Raw genomic sequence first — 17,217 nt, forward strand, 5'->3', positions numbered from 1 at the left:
GCATATAGAATACTCCACCTAGCTAACTAGGGTACATAATCTTCTCAAGTACATTTAGAACATTCTCCACCATAGACCACTTGTTAGGCTACAAAGCAATTTTTAAAATATAAAGTTATGTAGACTATCTTTTCCAATTCTAACTGAACCTAATTAGAAATCAACTAGACATGTAGGAATTGAAAAACCTGCTTTTAATGAAGGAGTCAAAGAAGAAGGCACAAAGGAAATTCGAATATACCTTAAGACAAAGGAAAATGAAAATTAAAATGCAATATACTGAAACTTGAGTACTCTTGAAAAAGAGAGGAGCTTATAGCTATAAGTGCATGCACTAAAAAGGAAGGCGATCTCAAATCAACAATTCAACTTTATACCGCAAGAAACTCAGGAAAAGGAGAAGAGAATCCAGACTCGAGCAAGCAGAAGAATAAATAATAAAGTTTAAAGCAGACATAAATTAACCAAAGAATAAAAATACAACAGGAGAAATTTTAAATAAACAAGATTTGCTTCTTTAAAATATCCTTGAAATATTGATAAAAATACCACCAACAAAACAGTAGCAAACAGAATTTGCCAGCATCTTGAAAAGGAGAATACAATGTGATGAAATGGAATTTATTCCTACAGCACAAGGAAGATCTGATTATCTCTATTTGTGGTCTACATGATTTTATAGTTAGAAAGCCTAAAGAGTCCACAGGAAAGAAACTGTAAACAAATTGGGCAAAATTTTAGGACATAAAATTTGATGCCTTTCTATATACTAATAACAATTCAAAAAGAAATTAAGAAAATAATTAAGAAAATAATTCAAAAAGAAATTAAGAAAAATAATAATTAAGAAATTAAGAAAATTAAGAAATAATAATTCAAAGTATCAAAAATAAAAAACTACTTTTATTCATTTGTATATTGTTATTATAAATAAAACTGGGATTCATTGTGCTATATATGTATATGTATGCAGCATAATTTGGTTGATTTTATTCACAAGTTCTTCTTTTCTTCCCTTTCTCCCTCCCCCTTGATCCACTACTTCTCCTTTACTGATATCCCTTCTATTTTCACGAGATTTTCCCCCTTCTTTTTTTATTAGAGCGTCATAATTAGACACAGTGGTTGGGTTCATTTTGACAAAATCATACGGGCAAGGAATTTGTTTTAAATCCCCACTTCCCACAATTTGTCTCCTCTCCTCTTCCCCTTATTCTCCCTCCTCTAGCTCTACCAATCATCCTTTTGCTCCTTTGATTTGTTTTAAGCATATATGTATATATTTTTAGTTGAATATAGTCACAGTATCTTTGTTTATTTTTATGTGGTGCTGAGGATTGAATCCAGTGACTCACACGTGCTAGGCAAGTACTCTACCACTGAGTTACAATTCCAGCCTCACTTTAATTTTGAATGGTACTTTTCACCTATACATAAAGATGCAATTCTCTATGGTACATTTATATATGCATATAACATGACTTTGTTAGATTCATTCTATATTTTCCCCCTTCCCTTCCTCCTGTCCTCACTCTTGTGCCCCCCCCCCCCAATTCTTTTTTTTCTCTCTAGCTTCCATATATGAGAGAAAATTTTTGACCCTTGGTCTTCTGGTCTACCTAATTTTTCTGGGTGTGATGTTCTCCAGTTCCATCCATTTACCTAAAAATGACATAATTTCATTATTCTTGATTGCTAAATAGCTTTCCACCATGCACCTACATCACATTTTCTTTATCCATCTGTTAAGGAACACCTTAGCTGGTTCAATAACTTGGCTATGGTGAATTCTACTGCTATAAATACTGGATTGCACATATTTCGATCATATGCTGATTTCAGTTCTTTTGGATCAATACTAAGAAATGGAAAAGCCAGGTCTGATGGTTGCTTCCATTTCTCCTCTTTTGAGAAATGTTTGTTTAACTCATTTGCCCATGTAGTGATTGGGCTATTTGGAATTCTGTTGTCATTATTTTTTTTTTCATTTCTTTACATAATCTAGACATTATCTTCTGTCAAAAGAGTAGTTAACAAAGATTTTTCTTCCATTCTGTAAGTTCTTCTCATGCCCTTGGTTATTTGCTTTGTAATGCAGACATTTTTTAAATTGCAGGTAAATAATTAAAAGGAAAACCAGATGAGTTGAGAAAGGGAACAAGGATGAGGAGAGGGAAAGGGGAAATCCTGGGTATGAATTAAAATAAATTATGTACATAAATATACCACAATTAACTCCACTATTTTGTAGAACTATAATGCACTAATAAGATACTTATGAATAAATCAAATCAGTGCATCAGAGACTTGTACATTTTATTCTGTAAAACTCTGCTGGAATCACTGTAGAAGAAACAAATGGGAAGATGTCCCATGTACATGAATTTAAAGAAAGTATTGATAATTTTACTACACCCAAAGCAATGTGGAGAGTCCTGAAATATGTACCACATCTGCAAGAAAATTCTTTTAGAGAAATAGAAAAAAAAATCCAAAAATTCATATGAAATAACAAGAAAGCCCAAATAATCATAATGATTATTTTTTTAAAAAATGAGGATTTGTGTTTCCTGCTTTTAAACATACCAAATTGTGATAATATTCAAAACAATGTTACTGACATAAAAACTTACATATAGATGAGTAGAGATTCTAGAAATAAATGCTTGTGTATATGTTCAATTATCTACAAATAGGACAATGTCACACAATGGGCAAAGGACTTTTCCAAGAAAAGCTTTCTGGAAAACTAAATATTCACATACACACTGAAGAATGTCAAATTGGACCCTTATCTTACACTACATTAAAAGAAACTAAAAACAGATTAAAAACCTAAATTAAAGGCTCATAACTATAAAACTCTGAGAAAACAACTGGGAGAAAAGTTCATGATATTGATTTTTATTCAGATTTCTTATATAAGATTCCAAAAGCACAGGAACAAAAACAGAAAATATTTGAGTACCTCAAATGTTAAAAGCTTCCTGTTTCAATTTATGCAATCCAAAAACAGTAAGGAAAACTATTGCATAATAGAAAGTATTTCCAAATCCTATATTCAGATAAGGGATTAATATTCAGAATATAAGAACTCCAATAATGCAATATGAACAAAAAAGAAAAAGCAAATAACTCATTTTAAAAATAAGTAAAAGAATTGAATATATATTTCTCCAAATACACATACTAAAAGCCAACAAACATATGAAAAGGCACTCAATATTGTCAGTTATCATAGAAATGCAAATAATCAAAAATATGAGATATTTTATCATTTCACTCCTATTCAAATACCTTCATCAGCAAAAGAAAAAAAGCAGATACAACAATTGTGGTGAGGATGTGACTAATCCAATGTAAAATTTTGGTAGGATTATTATTGGTGCAGCCACTGTGAAAATCAATATGGTGGTTCCTCCAAACAGAACTAATGGAACTCCAATTTTATCCGGCAGTCTCACTTCTATGAATATATATTCAAAATAACTGATGTTAGGACCTCAAAGAAATATCTGTACTCTCATGTTCATTGCAGCTTTATGCACAATAACTAACATAGAGAAATATACTATCCATTCTGTTCAGTGACAGAATGGATTAAAAAAGTGCTGTATACTTAAAATAAAATATTATTCAGCATAAAAATGAAGGAAATACTGTCACATACTACAACATGGATGAACTATGAGGATACAATGTTACATGAAATAAGCCAGTCACACAAACTATTCCAATTATATGAAAAATCGAAAGTTCTTAAGCTGATGGAAACAGAAATTATTGCTATCAGGCACAAAAGAGGAGTTGTTGTTTAGTACAGACCTTCAGTTTTGCAAGATGAATTTCTGGAGATCCATTTGACAACAATGTAAATATGTTTAACACTCCTGAACTGTACACTAAAAAATGGTTAAAATTGCAAATTGTATGAGTTTTTACCACAACAGTAAACTCTTCAATATTATAATATTTGAGTTTCAAAGCCTAAAAATATAACCTTGTAAAGATAGATGAGTAAATATAAATTACTTATGCTTTTGTTTATTGAAGTAGGCATGAACTTTCTAAACCTGATATTATTAATGAAGAGATGAGAACAAAATGCATACCAGAATAATTCCTACAGCAAACTTTGGATCACAGGCCTTTCCATGGTACGTTGCTCCCACAAAATTAGGATAGTCCTTGTAACTAAATGAAAAAGTTTTTCCTTATGAATATATGCATTTCAAAATATTGCTAATGACATTTGAAAAATTGGATTCCTCATTAAAGCTATGCTTTCCTTAAAACATAAATATCATATAATACATGTTATATCTTATACTATCAATCATTCACCACTTGAGTTTCCCCCCACATTTATATGAAGTTAAGTCCTAAAAGCTGTTTTACTCACAGGATACACAACACAAAACCTAGCAGTACCTAATCCTTCCATGACAATGAAGCTCACTGTTGTCATCATTGGATGTGTTCTAAAACCTGAAAGTGTTGTGGTTTTCACACAGTAAACACACCCTAAAAGTATAGGACTAGAGGAGGAAATGAGGAGAGAGAACTAAGAGATGTAGTGAGAAAAATGAACGCGGCATGTCAAAAGTGTCCTCATACTTTAGTCCTTTTACACTACTTCTGAATCTCCAAATGTGACCTTAGATTTACGGGGGGCATCAGAAGATTCATAATTTATTCAGCATTTCTTAAAATCTTTAGAGATTTACTTTTGTTTTTTTACATTCATAATATTCAAATGAGACAAAAGTCTTCGTAGAGACTTTTGAAAAACACAGATTGATAGATACATCTTAGGTCAATATAGAATTACTTGTACCCATAGGGAGAGCAGAGAGGGCCATTTCAGTTATTTACTGTTTTAATGTTTGCTACTATAACCAGCATTATAAGCAATTATTGTACTCTGTGAACTAATTTACACTTTGTTATGTTAAAACGATAGTCTTGACTATCCATTAGAGGATCTTTAAAGTCGTTGAGGCCACATTTATCCTGATGCTTTCCACAATCCAGGTTCAATTTCCATAAGTTTCTGATCCAGAATGGGAGCAATGATTTAATATGATTTGTGTCTTACATGGTTATTAGATTTTCATGTTTTCATTTTGCCAACATAGTACCATCCCAAATTTTAAAAATGTTTTAACATTATACACAAAACATTTTTAATAGTCAACTTATCAAACATATTGATAATCCCTCTATCAATATGAATGAAGTGCTTACATTAATAAGTATGCCATATTAGTGGACCTTGGAGATAAAACTCTTTGTTTCCATGACAAAAATCTTTGTAGTATTTCATCAGCACTCCCATTAGTTGAAATCTTATTTTGATCAGACCAGATCTCTAAAGAAGATAGCATAACAGTCATTTTAAGCTGGGAAAACATCTGTAAAGAGAAGATACATGATATGCAATTTGGGTTAACCATCAATATTCCATTTTGAGACAGAGTGCAAATTTATTCAACCTACTGGCTTTTGAGACAATTTGACTCATGAATGAAACTAGGTTGACAGGAATACACTTTTAAAAAGCTATTCATACAAACAATGCTAATGCATTAATATGAATTTTTCTTATTTAAATGTGAAGAATAAGTACTTACCGTATTGATAAGACCAATGATTTGAATAACTTTCTCAGCAGCAATGTCCAAGTCAGAGTCCATATAATCAAACTGAAAAACAGTTTTGTTTCTTAATCATTAATGTAAATGACTAAACTACTACATTTTAAATGGTTTTAAATATAAAAATTAAAACAATGAAGTGCTCCAATGAAGGGGCAAAAGTAGAATCAAGTTTTGTGGAATGCTTACTGTGTTTTAGACATAAGCCTATAGACTTTAAAGAAAAATTCAGAATATTAAATTAAGATAGTCAAGATTATCTTCCAAGAGTGCATAGCCAGTAAAGATAAAAACAAGGAATCAAATATGTAACTTAGTAAACAACTTTATCTAATTGCCATCATATACTGGCATCATTTGTCTTCATTTTGATTAAACAAATTGAATATGTATCATGGATAAACAATGTACTTTCTAAAAACAGAGCCATGAATACCATAGCAGGGAATAATTTCAAGAATATATCTTCACTCCAAGAAACAAAAATCATAATGTTGTCTCTGAAATATTATTTCTAACTGTGTATATATACACACATTTTTAAATGTTTGATGGAAATATAAAAATAGGCAGCTTGGGGTTCTCAGTGATTCCCAGGAAGTTTGAAGATGACGTCTAACAAAAAATAGAATGTAGCATGTAGAGGACTGTTATGGTTTGGATACAAGGTGTTCCCCCAAAGTGCCTGTGTTTCTACAGGAATATTCAGAGGTACATGATTAGATTGTTCATATTTTTTGAATGGACTATCTGAGTGCCATTGTTGGCTCGTTGGTCATGGGTCACCAGACATGTGCCCCGGAAGGTGCACCTTCCCTATGGTCCCTTCCCCTTTCTCCTTCTGCTTCTTGGGCACTATGAGAGAGCAGCACTCCTCAGCCATGCCCTTCCACCACAAAGTTCTGCCTTGTTTGGGCCCAAATCTGTGGAGTTGTCTATCTGTGGACTGAGACCTTTGAAACCATCTGCCCCAATATACTTTTCTACATCTGTATTATTATTCTTGAATATTTTGGTCACAGTAATGAAAAAACTAACTAGAACAAGTACCTAATACAGACGAAAGAAATGGCATCCTTCTAACTCTTTAAAGATCTCTAGAAATGGTTTTTACACTATTATGTCTCAGTAGGTAACCTTCCCCATGCACGTAAATAATAGAGTATGTGAGGTATAAGTGAACATGCTTCATATGAAAATCAAAACAGAACAAAAATGTAATTGTGAAAAATGAGTTCAAATACAGCAGTAATAAAAAACAGAACAAACACTAAATTGCAAAGAAAATAAAAAATGGAATCTATGGAAGTTTAAATAAAAATCCCTAAAATATAAGAGAACTTTGGAAATATGGAGAGTCAAAGGATGGATGAAAATATATCTTCTCATACCAGGAAGATACTAGGCACAAAACACATGATATGTGACAATTATATTAATGTATTTATAAATATAAAGATAAAGGAGAAAATTATACATTATTATCACAACCTATTGATAAAATATGCAGCTCAGGAATATGAAAACATTCTAAATTTGATTGTAACTAATAATATTACCATAAAATACATAAAGGCTATTTAACTAAATTAAAAATAGAATTGACAAGTGTCATGAGATATTTTACATGATTCTCTTAATAACTAGTAGAGCAGATAAATTAACAGTAAAATTATGTAAGACCTAAAACACTCATGCAAACATTTGCTATTACAGATATAAAATATATATTAATATTACATGTAAAATAATATTAAATAATTATAAAATATATGATATGTTTTATATGTATTTATGTACACACACACATATATATTTATGTAGAAACTTGTGTGAACAATGAAAGGCTATAGATAACTTTTATGTAAAGGGACCTATAGTAAGACATAAAAATTTCTTTGAATATATATCATAGCATTACTTAAATCACATTATCTGAATACAATGACATTAAATTATAGTGGCCTTCACAAAGCATTTTAGCAATGTTACTTTTACTGTTGTGGTTATACTACACAATGCTCTTCAACAGAGGTAAGCACCCAATAAAGTATAGTATAGATTTATGCTCCATGATATGCTTTTCAATCTACATTTCAAAATCAAACGGAGAGAGCACAAGTGATAAAGGCCTTAATTATTAACAATGTGAATAAATAGAAAAAAGGTCTTCTACATAATATTCATATCCTTACACATTTCCTGAAAGTTTAAAATTATTTGCAAATAAAAAGTCTAAAAAGTAAGGATGAAAATAAAAGTTTCACATGAACAAACGCTGAAGAGAATTCAGAAACCTACAAAGAAATATAAGACATGCACATCTATTAGAAGGAATGAAAATCATTGGAAATTATGAGTCAGAATAGAAACATGAAACTAATTTCTTTAAACAACTGGAAACTTAATTAGAAACAGAATTTCTGACAAAGAACAAATTATTAAACATAATCTTTTAAGAGAGTTTTATTTTTAAAACTTTCTTCAATATAGCACTTAATGAAATAGGTTTCTTTAAAATGAAAACAGATTTAGGAAAGACTTCTATTAAACATTGGAATGTACCTGGAAGAATCCACAGTTAGTTATAATCCAGTAGGCTATAGTGCAGTAGAACCCTTCCATACAAAGTGGTATATTATTGCTAGAATTCTATACTGATTTGAAGAACAATACACGAAGTCTGGTCTCTTTATGTCAGTATAAAGGCAATGAACGATGTTTCTCTATGCCCTAAAATGTGTACTGAAGCACATAATTTGAACAGAATAAAAGATATTCATGTTGAAAAAATTCAAAGTTTCTTATCCATGTTCCCATGAATTCCAATACAAAACAAATATCTAATAAAGTATATCGATAATACATACCATTGCTTTATCTATTATGATTTGTATTTTCAGTGTTGTTTTCAAAGTTATCTCTGAAACTGTCTGTGAAATAGAGGACAAGAATTAAATAAAACATTTTTAAAAATTTTACATGGTAATTAGCAAGTGCTGTAGATATGTTCATGTATATACATACATGTGTTCATTCTCAGGAACAGATAACACAACACATATACTTAGATACACAGATATAGATGCATCATATTAAAGTAAGAGTATGGGTGATCACTTAGAAGGTAAGATTCCAAATAAAGATCTTAGGAACAAATAAAAAGCATTTCATTCTATATTCTTGGCAATTAGAATCTTAAAAACTTACTGAAATGAGATAGTAATCTGTGGTTCTTCCTCTCAAAGCTTTCCCGTGTGCCTTGTAGAACAGCCCCACCTCACCATCCTTCAAAATAAATTTACATCAACTCTCGTCCAAGTGTGGCCTATATTTTCTTGTTCTTTGCCCTTTGACTTTATTAATTTTATTAAGGTTTTCAATTAATAAGATACACCCATTTATGGATATAGTTATGATTTATAACTAATGTATCCACTCACACAACTATTGCCATAATTAATTAAGGTAAACAGTCTTTCCATCGTGTTCTTCCATGTCAATCACCCACAGGGCTCAAGACAACCAATACCATGCTTTCTCACACCACAGGATAGAATAATCTATTCTTTAATTTATGTAAACAGCCTCATTTGCTATGTACTCTTTTATATCTTGCTTCTTAGAGTCAGCATTCCTTCACATCATTGGCATTGTCAGTAGTTCATCAGATTTGTTGAGTGTCATTTTAGAGGTACAACACAATTCATTTATTCATAAGTCTGGTGATGGTTGTTTGGATTATTTATACATTTTAGAAGTTACAAACACAACTGCACTGAATATCTATGTGTAGGTCTTTATGGAATTATATTGTTTCATTTTTCTTGGTAAATACTGAGCATACCTAAGTCATGTGGTAATTGTGGGTATGTAAAGATGTATGAAAGAAACAAGTGACTTTCCAAAGTGGATTGATCATCATGCATTCTCACAAAGAATTAATACAGTTCCAATTGTTCTACATCCTTGTCTATATTTAGTATTTAGTCTTCCTCATTTTATCCAATCCTATTGGTCTGTATTAATATTAATATCTCTTTGAATTTGATGTGAATTTCTCAGGTGATTAACAGAGTTGAATATTTACCTTTTCACATATTTATGGTTCATTAATTTGGTTTCTACTAAATTTCCTACTTAAAATTTCATTTAACTTTGACCATTATATCTATAGTGAATTCAATTTTTGCATAAATTCCATAATTCATGTCATTCTATGTGGACATCCAATTTCTCCCCTATCATTTTTTAAGTGAAATAATTTATTAACCTTTGAAAACCTTGGCAACACTGTGAAAAGTTCATTAACCAGTGATCTGTGGTACTATTCCATTTATTAAATTTCCAATAACTTTTAGGAATCTGATAAATTTTATTTTCATTAACAACCCATTCTTATTCGGTGATCAATATTTTCTCATGTCTCTCTAAGGATATTAATAGTAAATTTTTGTTCTCATCCTCTATATTCTTTGTTACCTCAAAATTTAACTACTTTTGCCATGTCTCTGTCTTCCATATAATATTGTATCATTGTGACTGGAACCCCTTCATATTAAGAATCTAGCAGTAATAGCTTTTTGTGGTTTATGGGATGGAGTTCTCACAGAAGGTAATTTATTTTTTGTTTTGTTTTGTTTTGTTTTTGTTTAAAAGAAAAAACTCTTCTCTCTATATGGCTAGGTATTTTTTTCTTTGGTAGGTTAGAATAGTTTTCCAACCTAACTTCTCAGAAGATCAAAGCCTGGTTCCCATTATCCCCTGTGCCACATATTTAACCTAACCATGGTAGTTTCAGTGTGGTTTTTTTCCTCTTAATTGTGAGAGACAGTAGAACATCTGTGTCTGGCACCATGACCTCAAAGACTCCCAAAAGTTTGCTTTCCATCAGTCTATAAAAAATATTTTTTTTTTAAAAAATGCAGTTGCTTAGAAGAAGATGACTTCTCTAAATGTTCACCCAGAATATTTTTACCCAATTTCTCTCTGAAGTATAACTTCATATCCACTAACTAATGAATTTAAATAGACAAGCACAGAAATTTGTTGCATGTTTCTGCAATATAAATAACTGTTCTCTAATTTAGAATCTGATAGCCTGTCTTCATTTCAAGGATAAGATAGGTTTGTAAAGGCTAAATCGGCTGTATATCTCTCTTCTATTCAATTCTACTGTTGTTACTCTTCTCCAGTCCTGCTTATCTCTGAATGTTTATGTCATTTTATTGGGGTTTAAGGCAGGAGAAGGGATAAATAGATGTGTTCTATTTATCTTATAAAGTCCTTTATCATATCTCTTTTGACTGCTGGCTCTGTTTTCAACTATATTTATAAGGAAGGCATTCACTCCAAGTTTATTAGAGTTCTTTCATATCTGTAAAAACATGCCCAAATAGATTTGGATATTTTCTAATCTTTTAAAAATCTTATATAAACCTATAAGCTTAAATTTGTCAAATTGAAAATGAAAAGCAATGACTGAGTTCCCCAATGAAAGATTTGAAATTCACAAATATGTACCCATACCCAGTTATCCCCACTCCCATAGCACCATCTATGCAGGGACTGTTAATTAATAGTTTCTGAAATTCTGAACCATTTGTTTACTTTATTTCATTGTTCCATTTTGTCTTTGTTCCAGACTTTTCATAATTGCTTCAAAAAAATGTGACAAGAAAATATTAATAGTTATAGTTATTGATATTATAAGATAGGTTTGTAAAGGCTAAATATTAATAGTTATTTTTTGTTTGCTTTTATTCTCCATATACTATGCTAAATAATTTCCATGTTTAAACGTATTTAAACACTATAATTGTATATTACTAGCTAATATTATTATATTTTTATAAATGATAAAATGTAAAAACTTTGTACACAATTATGTTACTTGTCCACATTCTTATGATGATAGACTGACAGACTTGCAATTCAAACTCAGGCAAATAGGGATAAAAGTTATCTATAACTCTTCCAGTCCTTTATTACTGGCTCATTGGAGGAGGATGCTTCCAGTTTCTTAATTGTCTTTCCTAAAGCATATCAATTCTCTAGCTGAAGAAGTGCATTCATAGAATCCTTCAAAGTTTTCAATTTACTTTCAATGTAAGGCTCAGTTTCAATGGGTGAACACCTCCTTCAACTGTGTCCAATTTTATGTCACATCATGAAGATAGTTTCCAAAGGGCCAGCATGAAGTCTGGAGTCATTTTTCAGTTTCACTAAAAGTGATATTTCATTTCTACTCATTATTATATTTTATAATGTTTGTGAGTTTCTCAAAGGTTAATTTTCTCAACCTGTACTTTTATCAAAAAGTACTTTGCCAAAATAAATAAAAGCAAAGTAAGGGAACAGAGAGATGAACTATGTCATATATTAAATTCAAGTTTCATTTATTGTTATTTCATTTGACTTTTCTTTAATGTAAAGCAGTATTGACGACAATGTGAGGAAAGAAAATCATTTATTTTCCACTGGTAACCAAACGTAAAGTTATAAAATCATTCTAAAGAGGGAAGTTAAGATGTACATCAAAAATATTTTTTTAAATGTCTACTGTTAAATGTAATTATTTATAAGAAGTTGGACAGTAAAATACTTGGTACATTTTGAATGTCATTTATTGATCAAATAGAAAAATATGACTTCAAAATAATACAATGTTATGAAATGTATAACTTTAAATTTCAACATACATAATTATGTTACAAAAAGTAAAACAGTTTACATCAAAATGATAACAGTGCATGCAGCAATAGAATTTAGCTCTAAAAATGGTGTTTGGGTGCATTTCCATTTAATTTTTCCTTTAGTATGTTAATAGATATGTTAAGCTGTATTAATTTTTAAAATAATAAATATAACAATTCAATATATTTTTATCTCCTAGAAAAATGAAAATTTCAAAGAAACATACGATTAGAATATTATATTATTTTAAAAGTCTACACACTCATAAATCTACATTCATAATTAAGAAAATGAAAACTATCAGGGCAAATGCACCCAAATTCTAACAGTATTCTCTTTTGATGTTGAAGTTTGAGAAATTTTGCTAGTAATTATCTCATCCCCATCCTACTTTTAAACTTTTTATCAAAATAACACTCTTTTTTAAACAAAGAATTTGACTTGACAAAGATAATGATTCCAGAGTAATAACACTTACTTTCACAAATCATTATACTATTAGTGTACATATTCAGAAAAAAGCAATCTTAGGTTTGTGCATAAAAATCATGCCATTGAGGAAACATGAGAACTTTGATGATTTTTAAATTACATGGGTTTATATCAGTTATATTTTCTAAGAACTCTCTGAATAAGCATAAAAACATTTCATGAAAAAGACCCCATAATAGAAGTTATTAATATTATGATTATCATTTTAAATTTATTTTCCAAATGTATCCAATCTCAAAACTTCAATGTGAACAACTTTAACAAATGTAACACATATGAAGATAATAACAAGGGTTACTCACATCTGTTTTCACAAGAATCCTGTAGGGCTGACCTGTATACTGGGATCCAGAGTAACCTTCTATTAAAGGTGAATAACTATTTTTATCATTTTTTATTTGGTAAATCATATGTTCAAATGTAGCTGAAGATTCCAAAGGTTCAATTCCATAACTGACATTCTCTAACAGCAAGAATCCCCTAAGAATTCAAATACAGTAAAAGAAATAAAAATTTAGTTCAAATTTCCCACTGAAAAATAGAAATCAATATTTTAAGAAACATTTTAAATGTATTTGATAGCAGTCTTTATAATCTCATATTAAGAATCATTCTCACTTGACTTAAGTTCCAAAACAAATTTTATACAGATCTTCCCTCTGCGGTATCATTTAAAGTGAGTTGTGGTTCTAATATGACAGAGAAACATGAAAACTCTTCATCCTAGTAGGCAGCTTTTTCTTAAGAAGGCAAAATATAAAGTTAAAGAAAATATGAGAAAGGATAGGAGGCAGAGAAGGAAACAAAGTATATGAGAAAAAACAGAACCAAAACTTCATTCTTTTGTCTCAAGAGTTGACAAAAGATCTCAATGTCACACCTCCAGATTATGCCATTACCTGAGACCCGAGCAGATGTTTAGTGTCACAGCAGATTTTGGAATATTTTCAACATATCCTTCATAAAAGCAACTAGCCTAAGAAGGAATATAGAAAGATGTATTCATAATTGATTTCTAAATTAAGTCCTCAGTTTTATTCTTACTTCCCAGATATCAACAAGCCCACAGATTTAGCTATCATCATAATACCAATCATCTGATGTTCTATTTCCTTGCTCTTGGTGTGCAAATTGCCCCTTTAAACTATCTTCTGCCTATGAACCATCTTCAAACCTATTTCAAACATTTCTTGCTATAATTCTAAATTTTTGATGAACAATTCTCTTATCTGCTTCTTTTCTTAATCAGCCACATTCCCTAAGTGTATAGTTTATCCTTGCTAACTTATAAGTAACAGTATTCGGCTAACATCAACTGCAAACATTCCATTCATTTTTCTTCTGGGCTGCCCAAAAACATATTAACTGACATTTCCTCACTTTGATTTCTTCTTAATATCTCCCTTGATAGATAATTGATCATCAGTACTTCAAACTTTCTCCCCCATTGACTTTCATAGATTTGCTTTTTTTTCCAGGATCTATCCTAACATTCTTTTAGTGAACTCCTTTTACCCTTCCTTTAAATTTTAGTGATCTCTAGAATCAGTTCTATTCCTATGGTAGTCAATGCAGTGAGAATTGCAGTGTCACCACACTTGTCTCTTAGGATTCTGTTTATATATTATTAGCTCCCAGGCATCACTGGCTACCTATGTTTATGTTTTTTGTTTTTGTTTTTAATTTACACAATACTACCTTAGCTCTACTCATGGAGAGTGGCAAGCTTGATCTATTCTCTGTGGTAGTCAATAGAGCCCAGGGAAGATAACCCATCCTTATTTAGCACACAATGACAGCAAAATACTGAACCTACCCACATCACTAGAAATGACTCTCCCCACACAGGAATATACATGTCATACTTCACGTTAAGCAACAGTAAAAGCCACCTGTAACTACACCAACACCAGAAAGTTGTAGAGCTACCAGTTCTTCACAAAGAGATAGAAGAAAAACTAGTTCCCAAGTCACTAACCACCAATAAAGAGCAATACAAATTTAACAATTCCTGAACATGCTCCAGGTGAGAGGATAGGATCCTTGTAAGATGTTTTCTAATAACCTTATAGCAAAAGTTCAGCCAGACAGGAGAATTCCTTGGTGAGGGACATAAGAAAGGATAGAAAGAAGCACAATGATATCCATTCCTCTGCTAACCAGAGGAAATGCTATTTATCCCATGGACTTTCATCACCCATGCTCCATATCAATACCATTTGGCCCAGGAAAGTACCACATAAACTTAGAGTTTAACACTTCAGATGCAGCAGGAGATTCAGCAGAGGCAGATGATTGGCGTGCAACCCAATTATATAGCAAGTCCTTGGAATATCAGACCACACTACATCCAAATGTAAACCAGATGACTACCTTCTAAAATAGAAGATTTAAATAAGATCAGGAGTACATTAGAGTAAATGTCAAGGGTAAAATCAAAATCACTCATTGTATCAATAAGAAAGAAAATCACAATAAGAATCAGAAAAGGAAATCAACTGATACCAACCTTAAGATGTATAACACATGTAAACTACTTTTAAAAAGATTAGGAAGCAGTCATAATAAAATTGCACACAATGAGCAATTACAAATTCTCTTGAAATAAATGAAAAACCAGGAGGACTTGGAATAATATATACCAAACTTTAAAATTAGTTGGTGCCAACCAAGATTGCTATGTCCAGGAAAGTTATCCTTTCAAACTGAAGATGAAAGAAAAACCTACTATCTTCATATTTTGCCTTCCTAAGAAAAAGCTCCCTACTAGGATGAAGAATTTTCATGTTTCAAATCTGAATTAAACATTACAAATAAATCAAAATGCCAGGAAATAAAAACCCTCACTGTAAAATAACACTGAATTCAAATGGTCTAAATGCTCCAATCAAAACTCATAGATTTTAATAGGACAATAGAAACAAGACTCAACCATATTTGCTTCAAGAGACTCATCTATAGGCAAAGACATCCACAGACTGAGATGAGAAACCAAAAGCAAACAGGAATAGCTACTCTCATATCTGACAAAGTAGACTTCAAGCCAAAATTAACTGAAAGAAGCAAGAAAGGTAACTTTATAGTGGTTAAAAGAACGATCCAGCAAAAGATAGGAGGATTGTAAATATTTATGCCTCAAACAATGGTGTACCTACATGTATAAAACAAACCCTAGTAAATATAAAGAATCAAATAGATTCCAGTAAAATAATACTGGGTGATTTCAATACACTTCTCTCAAAAGATGGGTCATCCAAAATGAAACTGAGTAAAGACACTTCAGAACTAAAAAATACTACTAATCAAATGAACCTAACAGATATCCATACACTATTTCATTCATTGTCAAGCAAACTCACTTTCTTTGCAGCTGCACATGGAAATTTCTCTAAAAGAGACCACATTTTGGACACAAAGCAAGTGTTAAAAAATACAAAAAAATTAATAATCTAATGTTATTCCTCTAGGTCCTGAAAAGGGAAGAACAAACTATTTCCAATATCAGTAGAAAACAGGAAATAATATCACAGATGAGATTGTGTTTTTAAAAAAAAACAATAAAAATGATCAATACAACAAATAGTTGGTTCCCTGCAAAGATAAACAATATTGATGAACTTTAGCCATATTAACAAGATCAAGAGCAGAAGACCTTTTTTGTTGGGAGAAATCCTAAGTCTTGGCTAGCAGCTGTGAACGTCTCAAGTGTAAAAGGAAAACCTTCACACATTCATGCCCATCAAGAATACCTACCCATGGAAAGGAGCATTCCGCTCTGGCCACTTAGGAAAGTAAACAACTGCCCCCAAATTGACCTAGTGTTACCAAGGGAACCTACCTATATAAGGGCCTGGTGGTCTGATCCCCCGTGGCACATTGTGATTGGGCAAAGTCTATAAAATGTAAAATGTATGGTTTTTCCTATAAAAAATGAGTTTGCAGGCTGCTCACCACAAGCCTGCTTCTACCTAACTCCCATGGTCTGGGTCTTGACTCCACGACTCTTATCTGTGCCTGAGCTAGCCTGGTACCCCTACACCTATTCAATAAAATTAGAGATGAAAAAGCTATCACCACAGACATTTCTAAAATTAGGAGGTTCATTTGAAACTATTTTGAAAATTAATACTCCAATCAACTGTAAAAATGAGAAGAAATTGATGAATCTCTAGGCACATATTTCTAGACTTACCTAAATTATACCAAGAGAATATAGAAAATGTAAACAAAGCAATATCAAGTAATGTGATTAATAAGCAATTAAAAGCCTTCTGACAGAGAAAATCCCAGGACCACAGGGATTCTCAGAGTTCTACCAGATCCTTAAAGAAGAACTAATGCCAGTCTTCAAATTATTCCATGAAATAGAAAT

At 31.3% G+C, this 17,217-nt stretch overlaps 1 protein-coding gene across 1 annotated transcript in view; it reads right to left on the minus strand.

Annotated features, from left to right (window-relative positions):
- Window positions 1-17,217, minus strand: part of LOC306661039 (A disintegrin and metallopeptidase domain 3-like) — a gene marked incomplete at both ends in the record, with an annotated part of 81,480 nt that overhangs the window by 31,367 nt on the left and 32,896 nt on the right. The window contains 6 exons of the mRNA XM_079139874.1: window positions 4,113-4,194; window positions 5,248-5,414; window positions 5,634-5,705; window positions 8,528-8,590; window positions 13,148-13,325; window positions 13,745-13,821. Coding sequence (XP_078996000.1) covers window positions 4,113-4,194; window positions 5,248-5,414; window positions 5,634-5,705; window positions 8,528-8,590; window positions 13,148-13,325; window positions 13,745-13,821 — 639 coding nt within the window. The remainder of the gene's footprint in view (window positions 1-4,112; window positions 4,195-5,247; window positions 5,415-5,633; window positions 5,706-8,527; window positions 8,591-13,147; window positions 13,326-13,744; window positions 13,822-17,217) is intronic.

The sequence above is a fragment of the Sciurus vulgaris genome, assembly GCF_902686455.1.
Source record: "Sciurus vulgaris genome assembly, chromosome: 5".
NCBI lineage: Eukaryota > Metazoa > Chordata > Mammalia > Rodentia > Sciuridae > Sciurus > Sciurus vulgaris.